This window comes from Artibeus jamaicensis, unplaced genomic scaffold, assembly GCF_021234435.1.
Source record: "Artibeus jamaicensis isolate MK-2021 breed Jamaican fruit bat unplaced genomic scaffold, CSHL_Jam_final scaffold_1019, whole genome shotgun sequence".
NCBI classification, from domain to species: Eukaryota; Metazoa; Chordata; class Mammalia; order Chiroptera; family Phyllostomidae; genus Artibeus; species Artibeus jamaicensis.
In genome coordinates this window covers 13,762,611-13,787,968 of record NW_026522025.1, presented here as the reverse complement: position 1 = coordinate 13,787,968, position 25,358 = coordinate 13,762,611, and the positions used below count along the sequence as shown (strand labels likewise).

The 25,358-nt window shown below is 40.1% G+C and overlaps 2 protein-coding genes and 1 pseudogene across 4 annotated transcripts in view; 2 read left to right on the top strand and 1 right to left on the bottom strand.

Moving 5' to 3' along the window:
* JAK1 (Janus kinase 1) overlaps positions 1-2,697 on the top strand; it is a 121,777-nt gene extending 119,080 nt beyond the window's left edge. The window contains exons 24-25 of the mRNA XM_037136240.2: positions 412-522; positions 1,096-2,697. Of these exons, the coding sequence (XP_036992135.2) occupies positions 412-522; positions 1,096-1,191 (207 nt within the window). The 3' untranslated portion in view covers positions 1,192-2,697. The remainder of the gene's footprint in view (positions 1-411; positions 523-1,095) is intronic.
* Positions 2,698-2,709: 12 nt separating this feature from the next.
* The window catches only part of RAVER2 (ribonucleoprotein, PTB binding 2), a 104,016-nt gene continuing 81,367 nt past the window's right edge, over positions 2,710-25,358 (bottom strand). For all 3 annotated transcript variants that reach the window (XM_037136242.2, XM_037136243.2, XM_053655564.1), the window contains exons 10-12: positions 17,287-17,398; positions 15,881-16,017; positions 2,710-4,863 (exon numbers count right to left, since the gene is read on the bottom strand). In XM_037136242.2, the coding sequence (XP_036992137.2) occupies positions 4,717-4,863; positions 15,881-16,017; positions 17,287-17,398 (396 nt within the window). In that variant the 3' untranslated portion in view covers positions 2,710-4,716. The remainder of the gene's footprint in view (positions 4,864-15,880; positions 16,018-17,286; positions 17,399-25,358) is intronic.
* On the top strand, positions 24,270-24,950 carry LOC128625881 (THAP domain-containing protein 1-like; annotated as a pseudogene).

Sequence of the window (25,358 nt, the reverse complement as noted above, 5' to 3'; positions counted from 1 at the left end):
AGAGAAACACCGATTACTTGCCTCCTGGATGCGCCCTGACTGGGAATTGAACCCACAACCTTTGGGTTTCCAGGATAACTGCTCTAACCATCTGAGCCACGTGACCAGGGTGACAACCCTGATGTCCAGGGGTCTGTAAGTGTGTGAAGAAGCACTTGGTGGACTCCTGTCTGCACCTCCCGTGTTCCTAAATGAGGCCAGTCTCCCTGGAAAAGGCTCCTCAGCCAGGAGTGGTGGGTTGATCCCAGCTGACTGGTGAGAGCTAAAAAGGATTCTGAACTTTCACTTCAAGTTACTAAGGAAAAAGTCGTTTTATTATTTTAATTCCCAGTTAATTCTAGTAATTTCACCTTAATCTATTTGTGTTTATATAAATATGTGCAAAGTAAAACTTTTTTTTAACTCACATAGTTGTTCCTGAAAATGATCGGCCCCACCCACGGCCAGATGACAGTAACGAGACTTGTGAACACACTGAAAGAGGGAAAGCGTTTGCCTTGTCCGCCTAACTGTCCAGATGAGGTATCTGTGGGTTGGGCCACTTCCGGTCATGAAACTCAATTTTTATTATGTTCTCACAGCTTGAGATACCCAGCAGAGGGGTGGGGGTGGGAAGAGCAGGAAGGAGTAGAAAATTCCCTTAAAATCATTTTCCCAAGCTGAATTTCAGATATTTGAGAAATCATGTTTGGGCCAGATGACAGCCACAAATTATGTTCAAAGCAAGGATTCCCTCCAAAAGTACCCTCACCACCCAAAGGAGCATATTCTGGTGTTGCTTGGTTGTGAGTTCATCCCGCTTATTAACAGCATTTATGAAATTCAGTTTGTTCTAAAGTGAAATACAACTTTACCCTTAAATTGGTTTATGGTATTAATGACCTGAGTTTTTTAAAGGTTATTTAACCCATGAGCTTCTCAATGTTAAAAGATTTATGAACTATAGTTATGACATTATATTTTAAATTATGCTAATACTCTTGTTATCTGGCTTTAAGTCATTTACATTTCTAAAATTTTGTTAGTCAATGTATCTAATTTTTTATAAAGCTCCCATATTTAACATTTTACTGATATTGTTTTTTCTTTTTACAGGTTTATCAACTTATGAGAAAATGCTGGGAATTCCAACCATCTAATCGGACAACCTTTCAGAACCTCATCGAAGGATTTGAAGCACTTTTAAAATAAGGAGCATAAGTAACATTTAAAACACAGTGTAGCAAGTCCTCCCCTTTCCCCCCAGAATACCCAAGCCATTTAGAATAATTTTAATGGAAAAACTGTTTCCTGTCTAAAAAGATACTTGGGTACATATCCATGTATAAGGCACACTGCGGTGCTTAACACGTGTAAGTACTTCCTCTCCGTTTGTCACTGTGTTACTGGTGCCAAGTTTAACGACAACCAAAACATTAGCGCTCTTCCTTTCGGAAAGGCCGTTCCGCCATCACGACTGCTCACTAGAATGGGATTTTTTCAAAACCTCAACAAGATTGCTTTCTCCCACCTGCCAGATGATTTTAACTGTTCTCTGGCACGTAAATCAAAGGTTAATGGACGTAGTTGATACTCTAACATGCCCTGAAATCTCGTCATCTGTACAGTGATAGACCAAGCGTCCTTGAAATACTGGATACCAGTTAGCGTACTGTTGTTTCTGTAGAAAGCTGAGTGTATTCCTCTCACCATAGGACTTAAACTTTGAGTTGTTTCTTCAGTGGCTTAGCTCCTGTCCCCTTGGGTGACCTGTGGTACCCACTTTTTGAGAGAGAACTGGTTGTACCTCGGGGGACAGCTGTGGAATAGATCTTCGCTGCATGATGTTCGTTCTTGAGAACTAAGCCTGTGCCAGTGCTTTCCTAAACGGTGTACCTTTAATCAGATTTGATTCCAAGAACATGGATGCTACTATACATGCTTTTAAGAAATGTCAACATGTATATCCTTTTACAAGCTTACCACTTAGGGGCGCGCTGTTCCAGCAACGGTGTCGGAGGCAGTATGCAGCCGGTCAGAGTACATGCCGTAGACACTGCACTGTTCCTGGAGAGCTTCAGTACTCACGGTCCCTCTTCCAGAGTCCATCACCCTAGGGCAGCGATTTCCAACCTTTTCATCTCATGACTGCAGCACACCAAAAAATGTCTTTTTTGCCTATCTGACTAAAAAATTACATATTTTGATTCATTCACACTGGACAGCCATTGTTGTGTTGGCCGTTGTCATTTCTGTATTTGACAATCTAAGGGGAAAGAGGTCAATGCTCCTGACTAAGTAGCCAGGGATTGCATGCTTTAAAAGTTCTTTTCGACTAGTTGAAAATCGCTGCCCTATAGCATAAAACTTGAAAGAAAAGATCCTGCTAGCAGCACCGTGGAGTCTGGATCCACTAGACAGTTTCCAGTTTGCTTGGGGGTAGCTGGTAATCAAAGATGCCTGCTCTGTGATTCAACGTGAACCATACGATCTTCATGACCAAGAGTCTGAAAAACCATTGATGCTATCTAGCATTTGTTTGACATCATTATTTTTCACCTTAAAAAAAGAGTTCTGAATTGATTCAATGGCAACAGTAGACTCGCCATTGAAATTTGTTCGCTAACCCTACATTACCAACGTGTCTGTGTCAAACCTGTGGCCACTCTGTATGCACTTTGTTTACTCTTTATACAAATAAATATACAACAGACTTCACATGCATATGCCTTTTAATATTAAGACTCCATTTTCAAAGCATTTCAAACAATTTGTTTACTTAGAAAAATAACAATATAGAGTTTGGGAGGGTTGGTAATGGTCCGTATTACTAACAAGAATTGATTTGCACTTATCTGTTACTTCCACTGACAGTGGGGGACGGGTGGCAGATCCACGTGGGCTGTGATCACAAACAGCTTTTCTTTCGCCTCTTCCCACTTTCACTTTGCAGCTTAGTTAAAATTCATCTGTACAATCACAGAGGTGTGACTAAGCATTGAAGAAGCTCAATGCAACTGGAAAATAAGGAAGTGCAGAGCTCAGGGACTCCATTACTCATCTGCTGAGTCGTAAGTGAGCGATGCCTATCCTGATCAGTTACTCGTAGGAAGCCTACTTAGAAATTGTCTTAGTCTAGTTTTCTAGCTGTCATTTCCCAAAAGAGGTTAATATATGCAATAAATTAGACCAAGTAATCTTTACAAATCATACAACATGTGCACCGATTTTTAACTTCATAAGTAAAACAGGATACCTTTTATCTTGTTCAAAAATAATTCCCCCAAATTACAAGATATTTAATGATCTGAGTTCAAAAAGACTATGATCATTGGGGCCCCTAAACTCATCATCAATTACAGTCTCATAACAAGGAACAAACTTACTTACATATATTTCTAGATGGCAAAAGGTTTCCCATGCATTTAATACCCAAGTCTTCAGGAAATGGGGATGTCAAAAGTTACAAACAATTTTTAGCCTAACATACTACTAAAGAGTAAGAGACAAAGCAGAGAGTGAGGTAAAATTTTGCTTATTAGCTTAAAATGGTTATAAACACTGTTACTCCATTAAGACTCCTTCAGAAAGGGCAGTATTGACTGCTTCACTATATAATATTTTGGAAATAATGCATTTAATGATCAAAATAGGCCCTGTTCTAGTAATTAGATCATCACTATCCTATGCCATGGAATGAGACAGAAACTTATGTTCATTGCCACTTATAAATCAGCTGCAAAAGTTAAGTTCCTTCTTTAGGTGAAGTAAAAGGATTAGGCAGTTAGTACTGTTAGATTAGGGGTTAGCAAACTCGCTGTGAAGGGCCAGAGAGGAAACACATTAGACTGTGCAGGCCTGCGCGTCTCTGCCCGAACTGCGCAGTGCTGCTTGCGTGTGACCAAGCATGGCTGTGTTCCAGGAAAGCTGTGTGTGTGGGCACATCTGAATTCCATATAATTTCAAAGTCATAAAATTTTCATTTTTCTGCCAACCATTTAAAAATGTAAATAACATTCTTAGCTGTACAACAAACAGGTGGAGATCTGAATTTAACCCCAGGGTATGGTTTGCCAACCCCTGAAATTAGATCGCCAAAGCTACTTTTGTTAAAGTACCTTGTTTTTCTTCACAAAAGGCATAAATGGTTAATAACAGATTAAAAGGAAAGACTCGTGGGAGTGTACACCTATTACATGGCTGGTGTGGGGGGAATAATTTAGTTTGCACGCAGAGCATTTGTTTGCACGTGACCATTGCTGTGTCTCGTACTCGTGCTCTTAGAGTTCTAAGGAGAAGTTCTAAAAATCTATAAATGAGATTTCTTCTAGGGAATGTAAATAGAAATGCACATTGGCTTGTAAGAAATTCATTCTTCTAAGGCCTAGGAAACAAGACCGTTTCCTATTTATTGCTTCAAAGTTTCATATGTGGTGTCAAAATTATTCCCAGTCCTAGAACAAGGAATATTGTTAATTTCTGCAATGGACTATAAGTTAATATCACGTTAAGCTGCATTTAATTCTGGTGGTGATGAAAATGTCCTCAACTGATGTCTCTTCTTATTGCTACTTACTTCTTATTTGGCAATTTTGCCTGCTGCACAACACAGTTCCTTCTGGGGAATTATAAACCCGTATTTAAAGGATATGGGTAGTATGAATGTAGTTAAGGCAGCGATGAACAGCAAAGATACTGCAAAGAACCTTACGAGGTTATATAAGGGGAGGACTTAACTCAGTACACGCGCTTCTTTTTTAAGTAGGTCTCCATGTAGTATGCTCCGGTGCCCTGAGAATGTTGCTCAACAAGTTCCACTGAGCCGCCTTCTGGGGCAGAGATGAGATACGATGAGCCTCGCTTTTCATTTCTTAAAGATGACACCTATGAGAAAAAGAAACCATAATTAATGCTAAAATCTAAATCACAATTAGATTATTTGTTAAACGTGTGTATAAGAAAAGACATTCTACTTCTGATTTGGTGTAGAAGAGTAATAGGATAAATAACAAAGCTATCAAAGAATTACACAAACTTTTTTGTTAAATTAGACTTTAAAATTTCCGTATCAAAATCACTTGTGGAACTTTTGCAAGTTACAAACCAGTCTCTGAGTGCCCTCTCTCCAACGCCAACATTTTGGGGAAAGAAAGATACTGCCATTGCTTCTGCTGTTTGTGTCTATTTCAACCCCTCTGAATCGGAGCACCAATACTGGTATTGGTCTTCTGAGGAAGGACAGTGGCTAAGAAATTGAGTTGCATGTTAAGTTAGATGTTAAGTTCATCCAGTAATAAAGTAGCAAGAGAACTAACTAGCAGGTGTAAAAACTGGCAGAAGATGTCGATGAAAACAATGGTGAATTCAAACTTTAGTTTAAAAGTCTAATGTTAAAATTGCAGACTTCCAGGCTGTGTCACAGAGGTTCTGAGTGGGCAGTGGTTCTGATAAGGCCACGCACTGTTCCTCACAAGGAGTCACAGGAACCAACACAATGCATCGGACTGCGCAACACAGCCCTGTGAGTCCCTCATCCCTCTTATTGTTAGCTTTTACAAATACATGTGACAGTCTTGCTTAAGCAGAATTATAAAATATACAAGAATGCAGAAATTATAGGGAAAGCTTCCAGCAATGCAGAGGGGCATTACAATGAAAGTGACAATGGTCGCAACTTTAAAAATGGGAGACAGATGATAAGCCTGCAACAACTCCTTACAGATCAAGTTCCCATTCATGGTAAGGAGGGGGACAAGGAGGAGCTGACCAACATAATGACGGAAGCAGCTACTGACTGCCCTCGTTCTGTGGACTCACCAAATGTACAGCTACACATGGAACAACTCCCTCTGCGAGACCCAGAAACTCACTGAACTGACACTACACACAGAACTAAGAAAATGCCCACCCAACATTTTCAGCCCGAGGAAAGGCTGAGATACAGACTTGCCATTAATCCCGCCCCAGCACAGCACCATGCAGTTGGGAGTGAACCCCCACCTTCTAGTTCTGAGGAGTGAGGGTTTAGACTTCACATCTAGTGCCTCAACTTTTAAGGTTTCCCCTATTGGAGTGACGGGCTCCCAAACACCTAGCGCTGAAGTCCAACAGGTGTTCGCTGGGATCCACAAGACACGGCAAACAAGCAGTTCTTCACGGGTGTACGAGCAATCACGATGCCCTTCTCAAGGCTCGACATGGGGGTACCAAGCAACTCACTCATCCCCCAAGTCTCTCCCTGAAAGAGGTTTATTTCTGTACTCAAAAGCTACCGTCTGAGGGCCAGGCTTCTCATCTAGGAGGCCCTGCAGGCTGGCTGTGATTTTCCCTAGAGACCACACCACATCTTCCACTTCTTCCAATCCACCACTCCAAGTCATGAGTATCTCTGTGGGAGGCACCTGTACACACATCTGTGCCTGAGCTTTTACAGCTGCCACGCAAGGGATGCCCCCAGAGCACCCAGCCTGGACAGCTGGTGGGCTTTCTTCCATGAGTCCCACAGGACTGTAACAATTTCTGATGGGCACAGGAGCAACCTTCCCCTTGGCTCCACCTCAGTGTCAGACCCCTGGGCCCAGCACAGAGACCAGGCAAAAATGCTCATCTCCATTTCTCCCTGGAAAGGGCCACTACGTAACTTCCCAGCTGCTGCCTGGGGAGCGAGAGAAGGAACAAAGGAAACGCAAAAGTATTAGAAAACAACAAAATGGCAGTAAATACTTATGTATCAGTAATTATATGTAAATGGATTAAATTCTCCAATCAAAAGACACAGAGTGGCTGAATGGATTCAAAAAACAAGGCCCATCTATATGGTTCCATATAAAAAAGACCCCAGATCTTAAGAAACAGACTGAAAGTGAAGGGATGGAAAAGTCTTCCATGCCAACGGAAACCGAAAGGAAGCTGAAGTAGCTACACACGTGTCAGACACAGCAGACTTTAGACAATAAGTTGAATAAGACATATAGGAAGTTGTTACATAATGATAAAAAAAAAAGTTAATCTACCACAAACTTCCGCCAAGATGGAGGCGTAGGTGGAAACACTGTGCCTTCTTGCACAACCAAGTTTAAAAACAACAAAGTTTTAGCAACAAAAAATACAGCCAAACCACAAAAAACTGAACTATACGGAAGTCCGACAAAAATGAACCACTCAGCCAGATTGGTAAGAGGGGCAGAGCCAGCAGCAGAGCAGGGTCACAGCCAAGAGTGGATCCCAGATGTGGGGTAGTGACGGGCAGACCCAGTGAAGGCGCAAGGTGGCAGGCTGACTGTGGTCACACATTTGCGTGCAAATAAACCATCAAAGGAGTGAACAGTGAGACAGACCACGCAGGCCCAGCAGTGGGAAGAGGCAGAGGGGACCGCCATTGCTCCCTCTCTAACCCCACCCCCATGTACAGCCTCACAAACCAGTGACCTGGGTGCCCCCCCCCCCCCCCCCCCCGTGAACACCTAAGGCTCCCCTCCTCATATGTAACAGGCTCAAACAGACCAAAACATGGCTCAAGAACAACTCAAATCCCCGGAGCCGATAACTCTAAGCAACCAAGAAATTGCCAACCTATCAGATGCACAGTTCAAAACACTGGTGATCAGGATGCTCACAGAACTGGTGGATTTTAGTCACAAATTAGAGGAACAAATGAAGGCTAAACTAAGTGAAATGAAGGGAAATGCACAGGAAACCAATAGTAATGGAAGTAAACTGGGTCTCAAATCAAAGGAGCAGACCAGAAGGAAGGAAAAAATGACCAAACAGAAAAGAATGAAGAAACAAGAATTCAAAAAAATGAGGAGAGTAAGCTTAGGAACCTCCAGGACATTTTTGAACATTCCAATATCCAAATTATAGGGGTACTAGAAGGGGAAGAGAAAGAGCAAGTGGAAAACTTATTTGAAAAATAATAAAGGAGAACTTCCCCAATCTGGCAAAGGAAATAGACTTCCAGGAAATCCAGGAAGTCCCAAAGCAGTTAGACCCAAGGAGGAACACACCAAGGCACATCATCATTACATTAGCCAAGATTAAAATGAAGGAGAGAATCCTAGAAGCAGCAAGAGATAAGGGGACAGTCACCTACAAAGGAGTTCCCATCAGACTGTCAGTGGATTTCTCAAAAGAGACCTTCCAGGCAAGAAGGGGCTGGAAAGAAGTATTCCAAGTCATGAAATCCAAAAACCTACATCCCAGATTGATCTGTCCAGCAAAGCTTTCATTTAGAATGGAAGGGCAGATAAAGTGCTTGTCAGATAAGATCAAATTCAAGGAGTTCATCATCACCAAGCCCTTATTATATGAAATGTCAAAGGGACTTATCTAAGAAAAAGAAGATAAAAAAAGATGAACAATGAAAGGACAGCAAACTCACAGTTATTAAGAACCACACCTAAAACAAAAGCAAACTAAGAGGACAGCTAGATCAGGAGCAGAACCATAGCAATGAAGATCACATGGAGGGTCAGCAACAGGGGAGTGGGAGATGGAGAAGGGGGGAGAGAAGGTACAGAAAATAAGTAGCATAGATGGTAGGTAGAAAATAGGGGGAGGGCAAGAATAGTAGGGGAAATATAGAATCTAAAGAACTTGAGACATGTGGTCATAAACTAAAGGGGGGGAATAGTTGGGGAGGGGGTGTACAGGGTGGAGGGGAATGAATGGGGGGAAATAGAACTGCAATGGCATAATCAATAGAATATATTTTTAAAAAGTTAATCTAATAAGCACTTACAACATTTGTAAATATTTATGCATCCAGCACAGGGGTGTCTACATACATAAGGCAAAAATTAACAGACTTAAAGGGGGAAATAATAAATGATACTAGCAGGGACCTTTAACACCCACATTTCATTTCTGCATAGATCATTCAGACGGAAAATAAAAAGGAAACTGGCCTTAAACGACACATTAAAACAGATGCTTCAGACAGGCATATACAGACCAGTTCACCCTAAAGAACTTAATATCCATTCTTCTCAAGTGCATATAGAACATTCTCCAAGACTGATTCTATGTTAGGCCATGAAATAAGTCTCAATAATTTAGCAACACGTATGTCATATAACCATCTTTTCTGACCACAATGGTATGAAACTGAAAACAATTAGGAGAAAAAAATTGGAAGTTCACAAATACATGGAAACAACATGCTCTTGAAAAATACCTGTCACAAGTGCAGACAGAAATACAGCATACCAAAACTTAGGGACACAAAAGCAGTTCAAAAAGAAAAGTTCACAGTGATAAATGCTTACATTATGAAACAACACATACCTCACATAAACAACCTAACTTCATACTCCAGGGAACACGAAAAACCAACCAACAAAGCCCAGAGGTACTAGATGGAAGAAAATAAAGATCAGAGCAGAAGTAAATAAAAGAGACAAAAAAAAAAAAAAAAAACCAATGAAAAGATTCAACTAAGTTGGTTCTTTGAAAAGAGAATATAAACTTTTAGCTAGACTCACCAAGAAAAAAAGGATTCCAAATCAGAAATGAAGAAGACATTACAAGTGATACAAGAGAAATACAAAGGATCATAACACACTATCAATAATTATATGCCAACAAAATGGACAGCCTAGAAGAAACGGATAAATTCCTAGAAACGCACAACCTACCAAGACTGAGTCATGAGGAGAGAGAAAATATTAATAGACTGATTACAAGGAAGGAGACTGACTCAGTCATCACAAACCTCCCAACAAACAAAAGTCCAGGATGAGCTGACTTTGCTGATAAATTCTACCAAACATTTAAAGAACTGACACCGATCCTTCTAAAACTCTTCCAAAAAACAGAAGAGGCCACACTTCATTTTATGAGGTCAGCACAGTACCAAAACCAGACAAGGACATGACAAGAAAAGGAAATTAGAGGCAAATATCCTTGATAAACACTGATGTAAAAGTCCTCAAAAAAAATTAGCAAACTGAATTCAACAATACATAACAAGCCGTACACCATAATCATGTGGGGCTTATTCCAGGGGTACAAGGATGTTCAACATTCACGAATCACTGTGATGCGCCCCATCAACAAAATGAAAATCACGACCATCTCAATAGGTGCAGAAAGAGCATTTGAAAAAAAATTCAGCATCCTTTCTCAACAGAGTGGCTACAGAGGGAATGTGCCTCAACATGATACAGGCTATATATGACAAGCTCTCAGATAACATCTTGCTCAACAGTGAAAAGCTGAAGGCTTTTCTTCTAAGATTAGAAACAAAACACAGATGCCCATTTTGCCACTTTTATGCAACCTAGTTTTGGAAGCCATAGCCAGAGCACTTGAGCAAGAAAAAGAAATAAAAGGCATCCAAATTGTCACTATTTGTAGATGGCATGATATTATATAAAGAAACCCCTAAACACTCCACCAAACTTAAAATAAATGATTTCAATAAAGTTACAAGATACTAAATATATGAAAATTAGTTGCTTTTCTATACACTAATAATGACAGAAAGAGAAATTAAGAAAATCCCATTTACAATACCATCAAGAATAAAAAATACAGGAATAAATTTGATTAAGGAGATGAAAATCTACCCTGAAAAGTACAGATATATAAACTGAAGACACAAATCAATGAAAAGACAGTATGTATTCCTAGATTGAAAGAACATTATTACAATGTCCATGTTATCCAAAGTATTCTACAGATTGGAATGTTCCAAAGGCATTTTTCACAGAATCAGAATAATCCTAAAATGTGTATGGAACCACAAAAGACTTCAGGTAGCCAAAGCAATCTTGCAAAACAACAAATTTGGAGGTATCCCACATCTTGATTTCAAACTATAGTACGAAGCTATAGTAATCAAAGCAGTATGGTATTAAAAACCCCAGACACATAGGTCAGTGGAATAGAAGGGTCAGAAATAAATCTACATTTAAATGGTCAAGTAATTTATGATAAAGGAGCCAAGACTGTACAATGGGTAAGGACAGTCTCTTCAATAAAAGAAAACACTACTGGGAAAACCAAAGAGCTGCATGCAAAAGAGTGAAACTGACCCTGCTGCACAGCATGCACCGACAGTAACTCAAATGGAATAAACACACGAACATAAGATCAGGAATCAGAGAACTCCTACAGAAAAACACAGGCAGTAAGCTCCTAGCCATCAGTCTTTGCAATGCTTTTTGGATTTAACACCAAAAATCAAGGCAAAAAAGCAAAAATAAAAAAGTAGGACTATGTCAAACTAAAAAGCTTCTGCACAGCAAAAGAAATGACCAAGAAAATGAAAAGGCAACCTACCACATGGGAGAAAGTATTTGCAAATCATGTGTCTGATAAGGGGTTAATGCCCCAAATATACATATACAGTTTAATAGCATAGACACAGTCTGATTATATAAAGTGGGCACAGGATCTGAACAGACATTTCCCAAAGGAGACACACGGATGACCAGCATGTATTTGAAACAAAAGGCACTCAGCATCACTACCACGAGGGAAATGCAAATCAAAACTCCAGTGCAGTATTACCTCACATCTGTTAGAATGACCACTATTTTTCAAAAAAGGAGGTAAGTATTGGTGAGCATGTGTAGAAAAGGGAAACTCTGTGCCCTGTTAGTGACAATGTCAACTGGTGCAGCCGCTGTGGAAAACAGTATGGAGTTCCTCAAAGATTTAAAAACAGAGTTATCACAGGACGCAGCAATCCCACTTCTGGGTGCTGTACCCAAAGGAAACACGAAGACGTGTGTGTCCAGTTCAGTGCGGCACTATGTGCAACAGGAAAGACACCGAGGTAGCTTACGCAGCCCTCATGGACGAACGGATTTAGAAAATGTGATGGGTACATAATGAAATATCATTCTGCCATAAAAAGGAAATCTTGCTATTTGTGACAACCTGGATGGACTGGAGGGAATTGTGCTAAGTAAAATAAGTCAAAGACAAATAGTACGTGCCCTGGTCAGGTGGCTCGGTTGGTTGGAGCGTTGTCCCACATGCCAAAAAGTTGTGGATTTGATTCCGGTCAGGGCACATGCCTGGGTGGCAGGTTCCATCCCTGGTTGGGGGACGCACAAGAGGCAACCGATTGATGTTTCTCACATCAATGTTTTTCTCTCTCCTTCCCTTCCTCTTTAAAATTAACAAACATATCCTCTGGTGATGATTAACAAAAAAACACAAACACTACATGATCTCGCACGTGAAATCTGAAGACCAAAAACAAAGCAAACCAAGCTCACATTGCAGAGAACAGGTTGCTAGTTTCCAGAGGTGGTGGGCGTGGGGGTGGCAGTCGGGGAGGAGTGACGGCAGTCAAAAGGTACACATTTCCAGTAATAAGATAAATAAGTCCTGGAAATGTAATGCACAGCACAGCGGCTACAATCAATACTTCTATACTGTACATATCTGAAAGTTGCTAAGAGAGTACATGTAAAAAGTTTTCATCACAAGATAAAAATCTGACACTGTGCATGGTGGTGGATGTTAAGTAGATTTCCTGTCATCATTGTTTCAAAATCTATACAAATATCGAGCCATTATGTCATACACCTGAAACTAATAATGGCACATGTCAATTATATCTCAATTTAAAAAAAAAAAAACATTCCACCCTGAAGAAGGGCTGCCTGCAGCAAAAATGTAGGCCTGGCTGCTTAGCTGGGGCGTCCTCACCCTCCATCCTCTCCCCGCTTCACGGCTCCCCTCAGCAGCCGCTGCCCTCGCGTCCCTCCGCTGGTCTGCTCGTCCTTCGCACGGTGCACGGCAGCTCTAACACTGTCAGACCCGTGCGTGCCTTCAGGTGCAAAGAAACAGCTTCATTTCGAAAAGCTACTTGTTTTCTAAGCTAATTCATTTATCAAAAAGAAGAGGGAAAGAAACCATAAACACCTTACTCTGGGGTCCAGAAATCTCACACAATTTCCCATGGTTAAAAATGGTTTTAAACCAACATGCTTTATTTTTAAATACTAATAACAAAAAATTCTTCCTCATATATATATGAATGTTTTCAATTTTCATATTAAATTTTGCTTCTCAAGTACCTGCCTTTCTTCATGTGAGTAATATTATGTCTCAACTTTTGAGTTTAATAACTTTTCCTCCAAAACGGCACTTTTCAACCGGTGTGCCACAAGAATTTTTAAAACATGCGACACCTGACTATTTAGTCAGGGGCACTGACCTCTTTTCCCTCAGATTGTCAAATAAAAAAAATAACAACAACCAGCACAACCATAGTCGTTCATTTTGAATGAATCAAAATTATACCTATTTTTGTCAGATAGGCAAAAGTAAGATATTTTTTGGTGTGCTGTAGAATTTCAGTAACTTATGTGTGCCATGATATAAAAAACATTGAAAATTGCTGCTCTAAAAGGTATTATACCACATTCAAAAAATTAAGATTAGAACATCACCTCACTAGTTTCGGTATACCAAGTTGTACAAATCATGTATCTTAAGTTTAAGTCTGTTTCATAAGCACTTTTTAAAAATCATATACATTAAAATTCTTTGAAAAATAACATGTCAGGGTAGCAAAACTGTATTCATACTCATACTGCATATTATCCTCTAATAACTTCTTTGAACACTTACAAGACTGATTTATAAAAAGATTCTAAAGTAATGAGGGTAAGTTTAAATAAATTTCAAAAGTTTTGCTTTCCTTAATTAAAACTTTTAGCAAATAATTTTAAAAGTGCTTTCCAAGTTATTGTCTAGGATTAATATAAAAATAATCTGTGGTTCCATAATTATTGTTTAGAGTGGGTTTAGGTTTTTAAAAATATTTTACATAGTTAGTGTTTGCCACAAGTTTGGGATGTAGCGCAGTCCACACAAAAATCTTTTTGGCGAGGCTACTGCATTCTTTGCTCATTAGATGGCAGCATTAGGCCATATATGAAATCAGGCAAGCCTTTCCGTTCATGCTTCTGTTTGTTTCCTCCTCTTCTCTCATCACACCATCTCGTGGTGTGTTCCGTGGTTGATTCACTAGAAAAGGTAAGATTCCTTGTTGACTAAGAGCAACACAAGTTACAACAGACAGGTGGAAGTATTCTCCTGATGTACAGCAGACCAGACAGCAATTCGCCGTGGCCAGAGTAAAATCCCTCTCTCTCTCTCTCTCTCTCTCTCTCACACACACACACACACACACACACACACACACACACACATGGAACTGCCATGAGAAACAGTTGCATTACTCTTTACCACAACTGATTTTCGACCAGTGTGCTAGAACAACTTTTAAAACACACCATACCTGACTGTTTGGTAAGGGGCACTGACCTAATAATCTAATAAACATATCTGCTAATGAGAAAAGCAAGGCCAATTTCAAAAAGGAAATAAAAGGTAAGTTCAAAAAATAACTTCTAAAACTTATGCATACTTTTAACTAAATTTAAAAATAATTACTGAGCTTCCTCCTGTTAATATAAGTAAATTGTGCTCCTTGTACAGAAACAAAAAAATCAAAGTTGTAATCAACTATATTTCATAAATTGTTAAAATTAACAACAGATTATAAAACATTTTACCATGCGTTCATGTATTGTTTTGTATGACATTTAGTACTTGTATTTTCTGTTATAAACATGACAATTTGTTTATGCAGTCTTATAAAATTGTTGGAAGTTTAGGTTTCTAATTTTCACAATTATAAACAATTCATAAATAATTTTATGCATGTGTGATGATTTCCTTTGCTTTGGCACCTGGAAATATAATCCGTTTACAATCAATGTCCTTATCTAAATCATTACTTAAAATGTTAACTAATAAGGTGACAAAGATGGAGTTTTATGCAACAGGTAAAAGAATGCCATTCAGATTGTATCAATTCATGATCATTGTTCCTTCAACATAGGCCTGTTGTGACCTAATTACATCATCTTCCAACCTAGATTCCCCCCTTTCCCATAGGTATATAGGAGACTCTGTTATATATTTTGCTAATATCCAGCTGCACATTTTCTACACTCTGTCTCACCTGTGTTTCTAGTACTCTATCATAAAAGCCTACGCAGACATCGATTGTTCTAAATGGATTCTCATCGGTTCGCTTTTCTAAGTTTCTCAGAGACAGGTGAGACAAACACAGAGTTGCTCCGAGGAAACTGGAGTAGGGGCACTGCTCCCACAGACAGGATGGAGCTGAGAAGCAGCTGACAACTCTGGGGGACGAGAGAGCAGCAGAACTGTTCATCACAAGGCTCAGGATTACATCATCGTACGCACAGGCACTCTCAGCTTACACGGCTAAGAATAAGTTGAAGGAGAAAAAGTAAAATCGACACAAATAGGTAATGATACAGTGTATCTTATGAATACAACACTTTTCACGTTATTGACTGGTGTAAAAGGCAGCACAGCAGTGCCTGTAATTATCATCCTGTCTCTCCGTCAGTGAGCAGTGGTGAAGAACAGAAGCATTTGCTCGGGTTTCCTGGGCAGGTCTGGACTGGTACAAATCGGAGGTCAGAAGAGTCTTCTGTGAAGAGCCAGACTGAGTAACTAATTGTGCATCCATACGGTCTCTACTGTAACTCCTCAGCCCTGGGGTTGTAGCACAACAGCACCAGGGACAAAATGGAAAGGGACTCAGCCATATTCCAATACAATTCTATTAACTAAACAGGTGTGGAGCTCGGGCCAGGGGGTGCTGGATTTGGTAGGTAGTTTGCCAACCACTAGTGTAAACAATAACAGGTAAATACTGTAAAATGAAACCTACCACTCCTTTTGAATGTGTCCTAAAATTCCAAATGGTGAGCAAGAAAAGAAATATTGTGTAGATTGATGTTACAGGAACTACAGTTTCGTATTCAGTGAACTCAAGACATAGTTGAACCAGTTTTCCTACACACCATCACAAAGCCGAGACCCACTCACTCACCTGTGTGTAATCACCAAAAGGCTGAGAGTACGCAATGCACTTCTCCAAGGTGTGCTGTGGTTCGCTTCCCTGAGAGATGGCGTCCAGGATGCTGCTGGCAATTCCCGTCTTCTGCAGAGTGGTTTTACTTGCAGGGGCTAAAGGCAAAACCAACACATGTATTTTAGTCAGGTCCCTTTATTATAAATTATAAGCAGAGTACAAAACTCATTAATTCAGCATATTTCTGAACACAAATATTAGTTTGCCAATAGATATGTTTGTATTAACTCCAGGGGGGAAAAACACACAGTACATGATATTATAGTACTCGTTTAAAACAACTGAAAATGAGATTTTTTCCCTATAGGTACATAATTTTGGTGCAAACATTGAAAAAATGTATGTCTAACCTCCAAAACAAGGCATAAAAAATGTGAAATAACTACTCTATCAATTTTTAGAGCAGATAAAAATACAGTAGGTATCCTAAAAGCACACTAAATCTTCTTCTGGCTTTAAAAAAGTTAAAAATTAATGTTTAAATCTAAGAGGATACTTCACAAAATAGAGAAAATGCACATTAAAAACAAGATTCACCTTTTATCTCTTTTCATTCAATCCTATTTTTATTCTCAGAGGTGACAGTTTAGAATTTATTTTCCCAGATTTACTCTATGCATTTATACATTCAAATACATACATATAAAAATATATACGTTTAAACAAATAAATCATTTCATGTGTACATTTGCTTTTTCCACTTGTTTCAGTGATCACTCCACTTAGTCATGTAGCTCTCAATTATAAAAATAGTTGCACGGTGTTCCGTCTTATGGTGACCTATTTATTTGACCATCCCCCTCGTAATGAACCTGAAGGCACTTTCTGGTTTTTCACTCTAGAAAACCAATATTCTAGTGAATGTCCCAGTGTACAGACTATACTGCACTTGCGACTTTCTCTTAAACTATGAACATATACTAAAGGAAGGCCTGAGGACAGCCTCCAAAAAAGCAAATGAGAATTCTGCTTCTGTCAATTAGCAGCTCATGTATTTTTAGCGTATCCTGCTAACACTCCAGGTATATTGGGTTACTTAGACACTTAAACCTCTTTTAGAAATATGATTCCATAGGTATAATAAATAATTATAATATAGCCAAATAATTCTTTTGCTCAATTATTTTAAATCATGATTCAATAATAATTCAACAAACTGATATTATAAATAAGGTATTATAAAAGATGTCTTCCTGAAGTGTTAATTTTAGTTGGTCTCTCAATTTAAAGACTGGGGTCATAATTTAGGCTTTAACTGGTCAATATGCACAATTTGCTCCTATTAAGTTAAAAACTGAAGAAAAAGTCATTAAGGAAAGTATCCAATAAAACTCCAAAACATTAATCCCAAGTTTCTCACTTACATGTTAAGCACACACTGGGCAACACGCTTGCCAAGTTCAAGTACGGGTTTTTACTGAGCCGGATTTCTTTCGGCGGTTCTCCCAAGAGTGAAGTCTGATTCTTCGAGGCAGCCTACTTACCAAAAACAAAAGAGTGGGTGCTTAGTAAGGGGTGCGAGAAAATAAAAATGCAGAAAAAGTAGAGAAATACTTATTCTTCAAAAAATCTAGGGTGGTAAAAACTTGTGGACACTAATGTTTGAAGGTATAAAACTGTAAAATATTTCTGGATATTGATTAAAATGATCACATTTTGCTTATTAATTTTTCAATAAGTTAAAGAAAAACATTTAACTGAAAAGAGAATTACAGTCCATCTTGTACAACCTTCTCATCTGACCCAGGAGAGAATTCATCAGCATAAGAAAGACCAAATTCCATACCTTATTTCCAGAAACAAAATTACCAACATTTAAAAAAATGTTAGTAAGTGTTGAGGCCTGGCCTCAAACCCTTTTTTAAAAAATTATATTTTATTGATTATGCTATGATAGTTGTCCTGAATTTCCCCCCTTTGCTCCTTCGTTCCAGCACCTCCCGTCCCTCCGACAATCCCCTCACCATCGTTCACGTCCATGGGGCATGCATGTAAGTTCTGTGCCTACTCCATTTTCTATACCACAGGTGGCAAACACAGGGCCTGCAGGTTGAACCCGGCCCTCCACCTTGTTTTATCCAGCCCAGCACCTTGTTTCTACCAGGCAGCAGTGCCGAGCTCTTACTTAACTGTTACAGGAGTAGTTACATTTATACAGTCCTACAATTACATTCGGCCCTTTGAAGACAACGGTGAGGCTGATGTGACCCCAGTGAAAATGACTTTGACACCCCTGTTCTACACTGTTCTTTACATCCCCATGATTATTCTATAACTACCCATTGATACTTTTTTTAAAAGATTTTATTTATTTTTAAAGAGATGGAAAGGGAGGGAGAAAGAGAAACATCAACGTGTGGTTGCCTCTCACATGGCCCCCACTGGACATGGCCTACAACCCAGGCATGTGCTCTGACTGGGTATCGAACCAGCGACCCTTCGGTTCACAGGTCAGTGCTAAATCCACTGAGCCATACTGGCCAGGGCCTATTTGTACTCCTTAATCCCCTCACCTCTTCACCCATTCCCCCACAACCCCTTCCCATCTGGCAGCCATCGAAACACTCTATCCATGATTCTGTCTCTGTTCTTCTTGTTTGCTTAGTGTTTTTTTTTAATTCCATGGTTGATAGACTTGTAGATTTGTGATTTTTGCCATTTTATTGCTTGTAGTATTGATCTTCTCTTCCTTGAATCCCTTTAATATTTCATATAATAATAGTTTGGTGATGATGAACTCTAGCTTCTTCTTGTTGGGGAAGCTCTTTATCTGCCCTTCTACTCTAAATGACAGTTTTGCTGGGTACAGCAATCTTGGCAACAGGTCCCTGCTTTTCATGGCTTGGGATTTTTCTTGCCAGTCCCTTCTAGCCTGCTAAGTTTCTTTTGAGAAATCATCTGACAGTCTTATTAGAACTCCCCTACAGGAAACTAACTTCTTTTCTCTTGCTGCTTTTAAGATTTTCTTTTTATCTTTAATCTTCGGCATTTTAATTATGATGTGTCTTGGAGTAGGCCTCCTTGCATCCATCCTGTTTGGGATTCTTTGTGCTTCCTAAACTTGTATGTCTATTTCCTTTACCAAATTAGGGAAGTTTTCTTTCATTATTTTTTCAAATAGATTTCCAATTTCTTGCTCTTTCTCTTCTCCTTCTGGCACCCCTAAGATGTGAATGTTGGAATGCTTAAAGTTGTTCCAGAGGCTACTTACACTATCATTTTTTAAAATTCTTTTTACTTCTTCTCCTGATTGGCTGTTTTTTACTCCCTTAGGTTCCAAATCACTAATTTGATTCTTGGCTTCGTTCACTCTACTGTTGTTTCCCTGTAAATTGTTCATTATTTCAATTAGCGAATCCTTGATTTCTGACTGCACCTTTTTTATGCTGCTGAGGTTCTCATTAAGTTCCTTGTAAATTCTTTTTTTAAATATGTTATTGATTATGCTATTACAGTTGTCCCATTTCCCCTCCTCACTCCCCTTCACCCTGCACACCCCCACTCCCATTCCCCCCCTTCTTTAGTTCATGTCCATATTTCATTAAGTTCTTTAGCTTCTACTTTTCCCATACTATTCTTACCCTCCCCCACTGTCTATTTTCTACCTACCATCTATGCTATTTATTCTCTGTACCTCCCCCCGTCACTCCCCTGTTGCTAACCCTCCATTTCTGTGGTTCTGTTCCTGTTCTACTTGTTTGCTTAGTTTGTTTTTCTTTTGGGTATGGTTGCTAATAACTGTGAGTTTGCTGTCCTTTTACTGATCATATATTTTATCTTCTTATTCTTAGGTAAGTCCCTTTAACATTTCATATAATAAAAGCTTGGTGATGATGAACTCCTTGAACTTGACCTTATCTGAGAAGCACTTTATCTGCCCCTCTATTCTAAATGAAAGCTTTGCTGGATAGAGCAATCTTGGATGTAGGTCCCTGCCTTTCATGACTTGGAATAGTTCTTTCCAGCCCCTTCTTGCCTGTAAGATCTCTTTTGAGAAATCAGCTGACAGTCTGATGGGAACTCCTTTGAAGATAACTGTCTCCTTATCTCTTATTGCTTCTAGGATTCTCTCCTTCATTTTAATCTTGGCTAATGTAATGATGATGTGCCTTGGTGTGTTCCTCCTTGGGTCCAACTTCTTTGGGACTCTCTGAGCTTCCTGGATTTCCTGGAAGTCTATTTCCTCTGCCAGATTGGGGAAGTTCTCCTTTATTATTTGTTCAAATAAGTTTTCCACTTGTGGCTGTTCCTCTTCCCCTTCTAGTACTCTTATAATTCGGATGTTGGAGCGTTTGAAGATGCCCTGGAGGTTCCTAAGCCCCTCCTCATTTTTTTGAATTCTTGTTTCTTCACTCTTTTCTGTTTGGTTGTCTCTTTCTTCCTTCTGGTCCACTCCATTGATTTGAGTTCCAGTTTCCTTCTCATCACTATTGGTTCCCTGTACATTTTTCTTTACTTCATTTAGCATAGCCTTCAATTTTCCATCTAATTTTCAACCAAATTCAACCAATTCTGTGAGCATCCTGATCACCAGTGGTTTGAACTGTGCATCTGATAGGCTGGCTATCTCTTCATCATTTAGTTGTATTTTTTTTCTGAAGCTTAGATCTGTTCTTTTGTTTGGGCCATTTTTTCGTTTTGATGTGCCTGTTACACACTGAGGGGCGGAGCCTTACCTGTTCACCAGGGAGGGTCAACCCACTCACTGGGTTGTGACGGTTTGTGGGGGAGGGGTCCAAGAGGGAACAATGGCACTTGCTCCATGCTCTGCTGGGTTTCAGTCACTCCCCCTGCTACCCACAAGCAAACGGGGCCCTTCTGGTGCTGGTTCCCGGTGGGTGGGCTTGTGTACATTCTAGGGCCCCATGGGTCTCTCCACCAAGCTCTCCTGTGAGGCTGGGAGTCTCTCCTGGCACCTCAACCCCCACAAGTGTTTTCAATCAGTGGTTTGAGGCTTTATTTCCCTGTGCTGGGAGCCTGGGCTGCACAGTCTGTCACGCTCCCCAGTTTCATCTGGTTCATCTATGCGTGAATGTGGGACCCTCTGATCCACCAGTCGCCTTGTGTTCCTTGCCCCTCCACAATCTCCTGCCTCACTGGGTCCACCAGCCGCCACTTTTTTTGCCATGACTCATCTCTGCCCAGCCGCTTGACTCCACCTCTCCTACTGGTCTGGATGAATGTTTCTTCTTTTAACTCCTTGGTTGTTGGACTTCCATAGAATTCAATTTTCTGTCAGTACTGGGGTTTTTTTTTGTTTGTTTCTAAATTTTTGTTGTTCTTATTTTGGTTGTGCCAGGAGGCACATTGTGCCTACCTACGCCTCCATCTTGGCCTGAAGTTCCTTGAATATTCTTATAACCAGTGTTTCGAACTCTGCATGTGATAGGTTGCTTATCTCCATTCCATTTACCTCTTTTTCTGGAGTTTTCGTATTTCATTTGGGCCATGTATTTTTATCTCCTCATTTTGGCAGCCTCCCTGTGTTTCTTTCTACGTATTAGGTAGAGCTGCTCCGCCCCCCTGCCTTGGTTGTGTGGCCTAATGTAGTAGGTGTCCTGTAGGGCTGGGTCCTCTAGGTGCACCCTTTGTGTGGGCTGTGTACACTCACTCTGCTCTTTAGTTGAGCCTTGGTTGCTATTGGCTGATCAATGGGAGGGTTTTACCGAGGCCAGTTAGCTGCAAGGATTGGCTGTGACCACTGACCACCAGGAGTAGGGTGCTGATTCTCCAACATGGTCTGTAGCTGTCCACTGGGTGGCACTGGCTCTGGGGGTTCTCGGGTGGTGCAGGCCAATATCAACCCCGGTCGCCCACGTTTTGCCCGGGGCTACCCTGCCTGAGCTATAAAGCAATCTGAGATGGATGCTATTTGTGCTTGGCTTGGAGATTCCTGGGAGAAGCCACACTGTAAATCTAGCTGGCTCCTGCTAGTGCCAGACCTGGGGCTCACTGAGGCCAGCTGATGCTTGTTTGTGAGGATCTAGGAAGATGTGAAGCATTAGCCAAGACCAGCCATTCATATAGAAAAGCAATTTGGGTGCGCCCCTAAGTTTGGTGGGGCAGAGTCTTGGGACCTCTAAGGTGAGTCACATAGTGTTAGCCAGGTTGATGGAGTCTTAGATACGGCACCAGCTTGCTGGCTCTGTGGGGGGAGGGTTTAGAAAAGGGACAATGACCTCTGCTCACTTTGATGCCAAACACTTCAGTTTCTCCCTGCATGACACTAGTGTCTTTCAAGCTGCTACTTCAGTGCTGGAGCTCAGAGGGAGTTCAACCTGAGTAGGTGAGTCCATGTATTAGTTAAAAGGAACTGTTGGGGCTCCAGCAGTCTCTTCCCCTGACTCAATCCCCACTGGTTTTTGCAGCCAAAAGTTGCAGGGACTTATCTTCCTGGCACTGGAAACCTGGGTTATGTGCCTGGTATGAGGCTTGGACTCTATGCTCCCGAAATATCCCTCCTGAATTTTTATCTACCACACATGGATGTGGGACCAGACTATTCCGCATCTACGCCCCTCCTACCTCTCTGGATGGATGTGGTTTCTTTAATTTGTAGACTTCCATTCAACTTGATTTCTGATGGTTCTGAGTGATAATTGTTCTATATTTTAGTTGTAATTTTGATGTGGTTGTGCAAAGAGGTGAGCCATGTCTGTCTACACCATCATCTTGACTGAAAGTTCCCTTTCTTTCTTAACAGTTATACTGTTTTGCCCAGAAAAATGCCCTGGATTAAATGGTTTCACTGGAGAATTCTGCCAAACATTTAAAGAGGAATTAACAACAACCTTCCTCAAACTCTCCCATAAAATTGAGGAAGAGGAAACACTTCCTAACTCATTCTATGAGATAGCATTGCCCTGGTACTAAAGTCAGACAGATACTATAAAAAAACTACAGACCAATATCCCTTTATCCATATTGTCATGTGCTTCGGTACAGAGGAATATTGTGGGGACAGCATTCTCTTTCCTATCTTGTTGTACTCCCTTTCAAAGCAATCTGGAGTAAAGTGTTCTGCAAAACCATCAACAAAATACTAGCAAATCAAACCCAGCAGGATAGGATTATATACCATAACCGATTGGGATTTAACCCTAGGAATACAATGATGATTCAACATACAAAAATAATTCAATGCAATACATCATATCAACAGAATGGAGAAAATAAACACATGATGACCTCAAAGAAAGATTTCTCAAAGAAATGCTTTCTTTGTGATGCAAAGAAAGCATTTCACAAAATGTAACATCCTCAACAAACTAGGAATAGAAGGACACTAGGGTAAATCAATGGGGAAAGGCTGAAACCTTTCCCTGTAAGTTCTTGAATGAGACAAAGATGCCTTCACCACTTCTGTTCAACACAGTATTTAAAGTCCTAGCCAGAGCAATTATGCAGCAAAAAGACATAGAAGACATGCAAGTTAAAAAAGTAAATTGCGTATGGCATGAAAACCCTGAAGATGACACAAACTGTTAGAAATAATAAATGAATTCAGGATACAAAAACCAACAGGCAAAATTAACTGTGTTTCTATATACAGAATAACACAAAAGAAAACTAAGAAAACAATTCCAGTGAAACAGAATACTTAGGAAGTAACTGAATTCAGAAATACCTAAATACTGAAAACTACAAAACATTGTGGAAAGTAATTAAAGAAAACAACTAAATGAAAAGACACCCATGTTCATGGAGTCAAAATGTACAAAATTCCCATTACAAAGCAAGTCATGGGGAAATAATGTACAATATGGTGACTACGGTTTATAATATGTATTGCATGTTTAAAAATATTTTTGCAAATGTTCGTTGATTTGAGAGAGAGGAAGGCTGAGATAGAAACATCGATGTGAGAGAGAAACATATAGATAGGTTGCCTCTCATATGTGCCCCAAATGGGCAATGAACCTGCAGTGTAGGTATGTGCCCCGACAGGGATTCGAACCCCCAACTTATGGTGTACAGGACCACACTCCCACCAACTAAGCTACACTAGCAAGGGCTGTATTGCATATTTGAAAGTTGCTCAAACAGATCTTAAGTGTCTCATCACAAGAGAAAACATGTTCTGTAACTGTGCATGTGACAGAAGTTAGACTTATTGGGGCTTCCTCCGCCATCTTGGAGATGGCAGAGAGGGATGGTTGTGGTCCTTCTGCTAATGCAGACAACAACACGGCACATGAGCCACCCCTGTCTGAGTGAGGCTCTCATCACTGAAACTGTTGGCCAAAGCTACTGAAGGAGGAAGGGTGTCAAAGCCAAGAACAGGGACATCAGTAACAGCTTCAGCTGCCTGCTGGGGTGACAGGTGAAACGACCGAAGACCGGAAGGATGGTGCGGCCCCACTCAGCCTACGGCTGCAAGAACCCACGGGATAAGGCAACAGACTTACACGATCTGAAAAGAAACCGGAGTATAAGGATAAACCCACTTCTTTCCACAAGTGTCCTCTTATTCAACCCAGTCTTTAAAAAAATGGGAGGCAGCTGTCAGAAGAGAAAACTTTATACCCAAGTGTAACAGTATTTGCTTAGAACACTTTACTCCAGATTGCTTTGAAAGGGAGTGCAACGAGATACCGAAAGAGAATGCTGTACCCACAATATTTCTCTGTACTGAAGCACATGACAAGCAGGAAGATCTTCTGGAACCGAAACAGCTTCCCCCATCTCCATTAACACCTCCCACTTCCCAGGCTGATGTTGCTATTGGATTACTGATGCCTCCTCCTCAGACCCCTGGGACCTCTCAGTTTTCTGTGATCACAACGGTACAGTGAAGATACAATGCACCAGAGAAAAAGGATTCATCAGCCAGAACAGCAAGTCGAAAAACTCAGAAAGAAGCTCAAGAGTACACAGCAGGGATGCAGAAGGGAAGAACGACAGCCTGAAAAATTAAAGGAGGTTGGACACTTTCGAAAAAGACCAAGACATCATCAGAGAGAGAAGTTATGTGATTCTGCCAGACAACTACTTGGAAACAGCTGAAGTACCAGCACAGAAAAAATGAAATTTATATTGGTTTTTAATGAAGCAATACCACATACCCTCTTCTAACCCATGAAGAGTTTCATTTGAAAAAAATAACAAGTGTATAAAAACAATTCAGAATATTTCTTAAAAAATAAATTAGATATACCCTGTAAAGCTGTAAATGTTTTTGTTCAGACCGTCTAGGTTTTTACATTTTAACAAGATATTTTAAAAGTTACAAACTTTTAAAAGCCAGAAAGCCAATCAGAAAGCCAACCTCAGAAAGCCAATGTAAGTTGGTTCCAAGACTGAGGGGTTTTGTTTTTGAGAATTTATAGAAATAATGTGAAAATAAAAAGGAAAGAGAATGAGAATAGTATAGTAAGAATGATATAAGTTTAAAATGAAAAATTAACAATTTATCGAGAACTTATATTTTAAATCA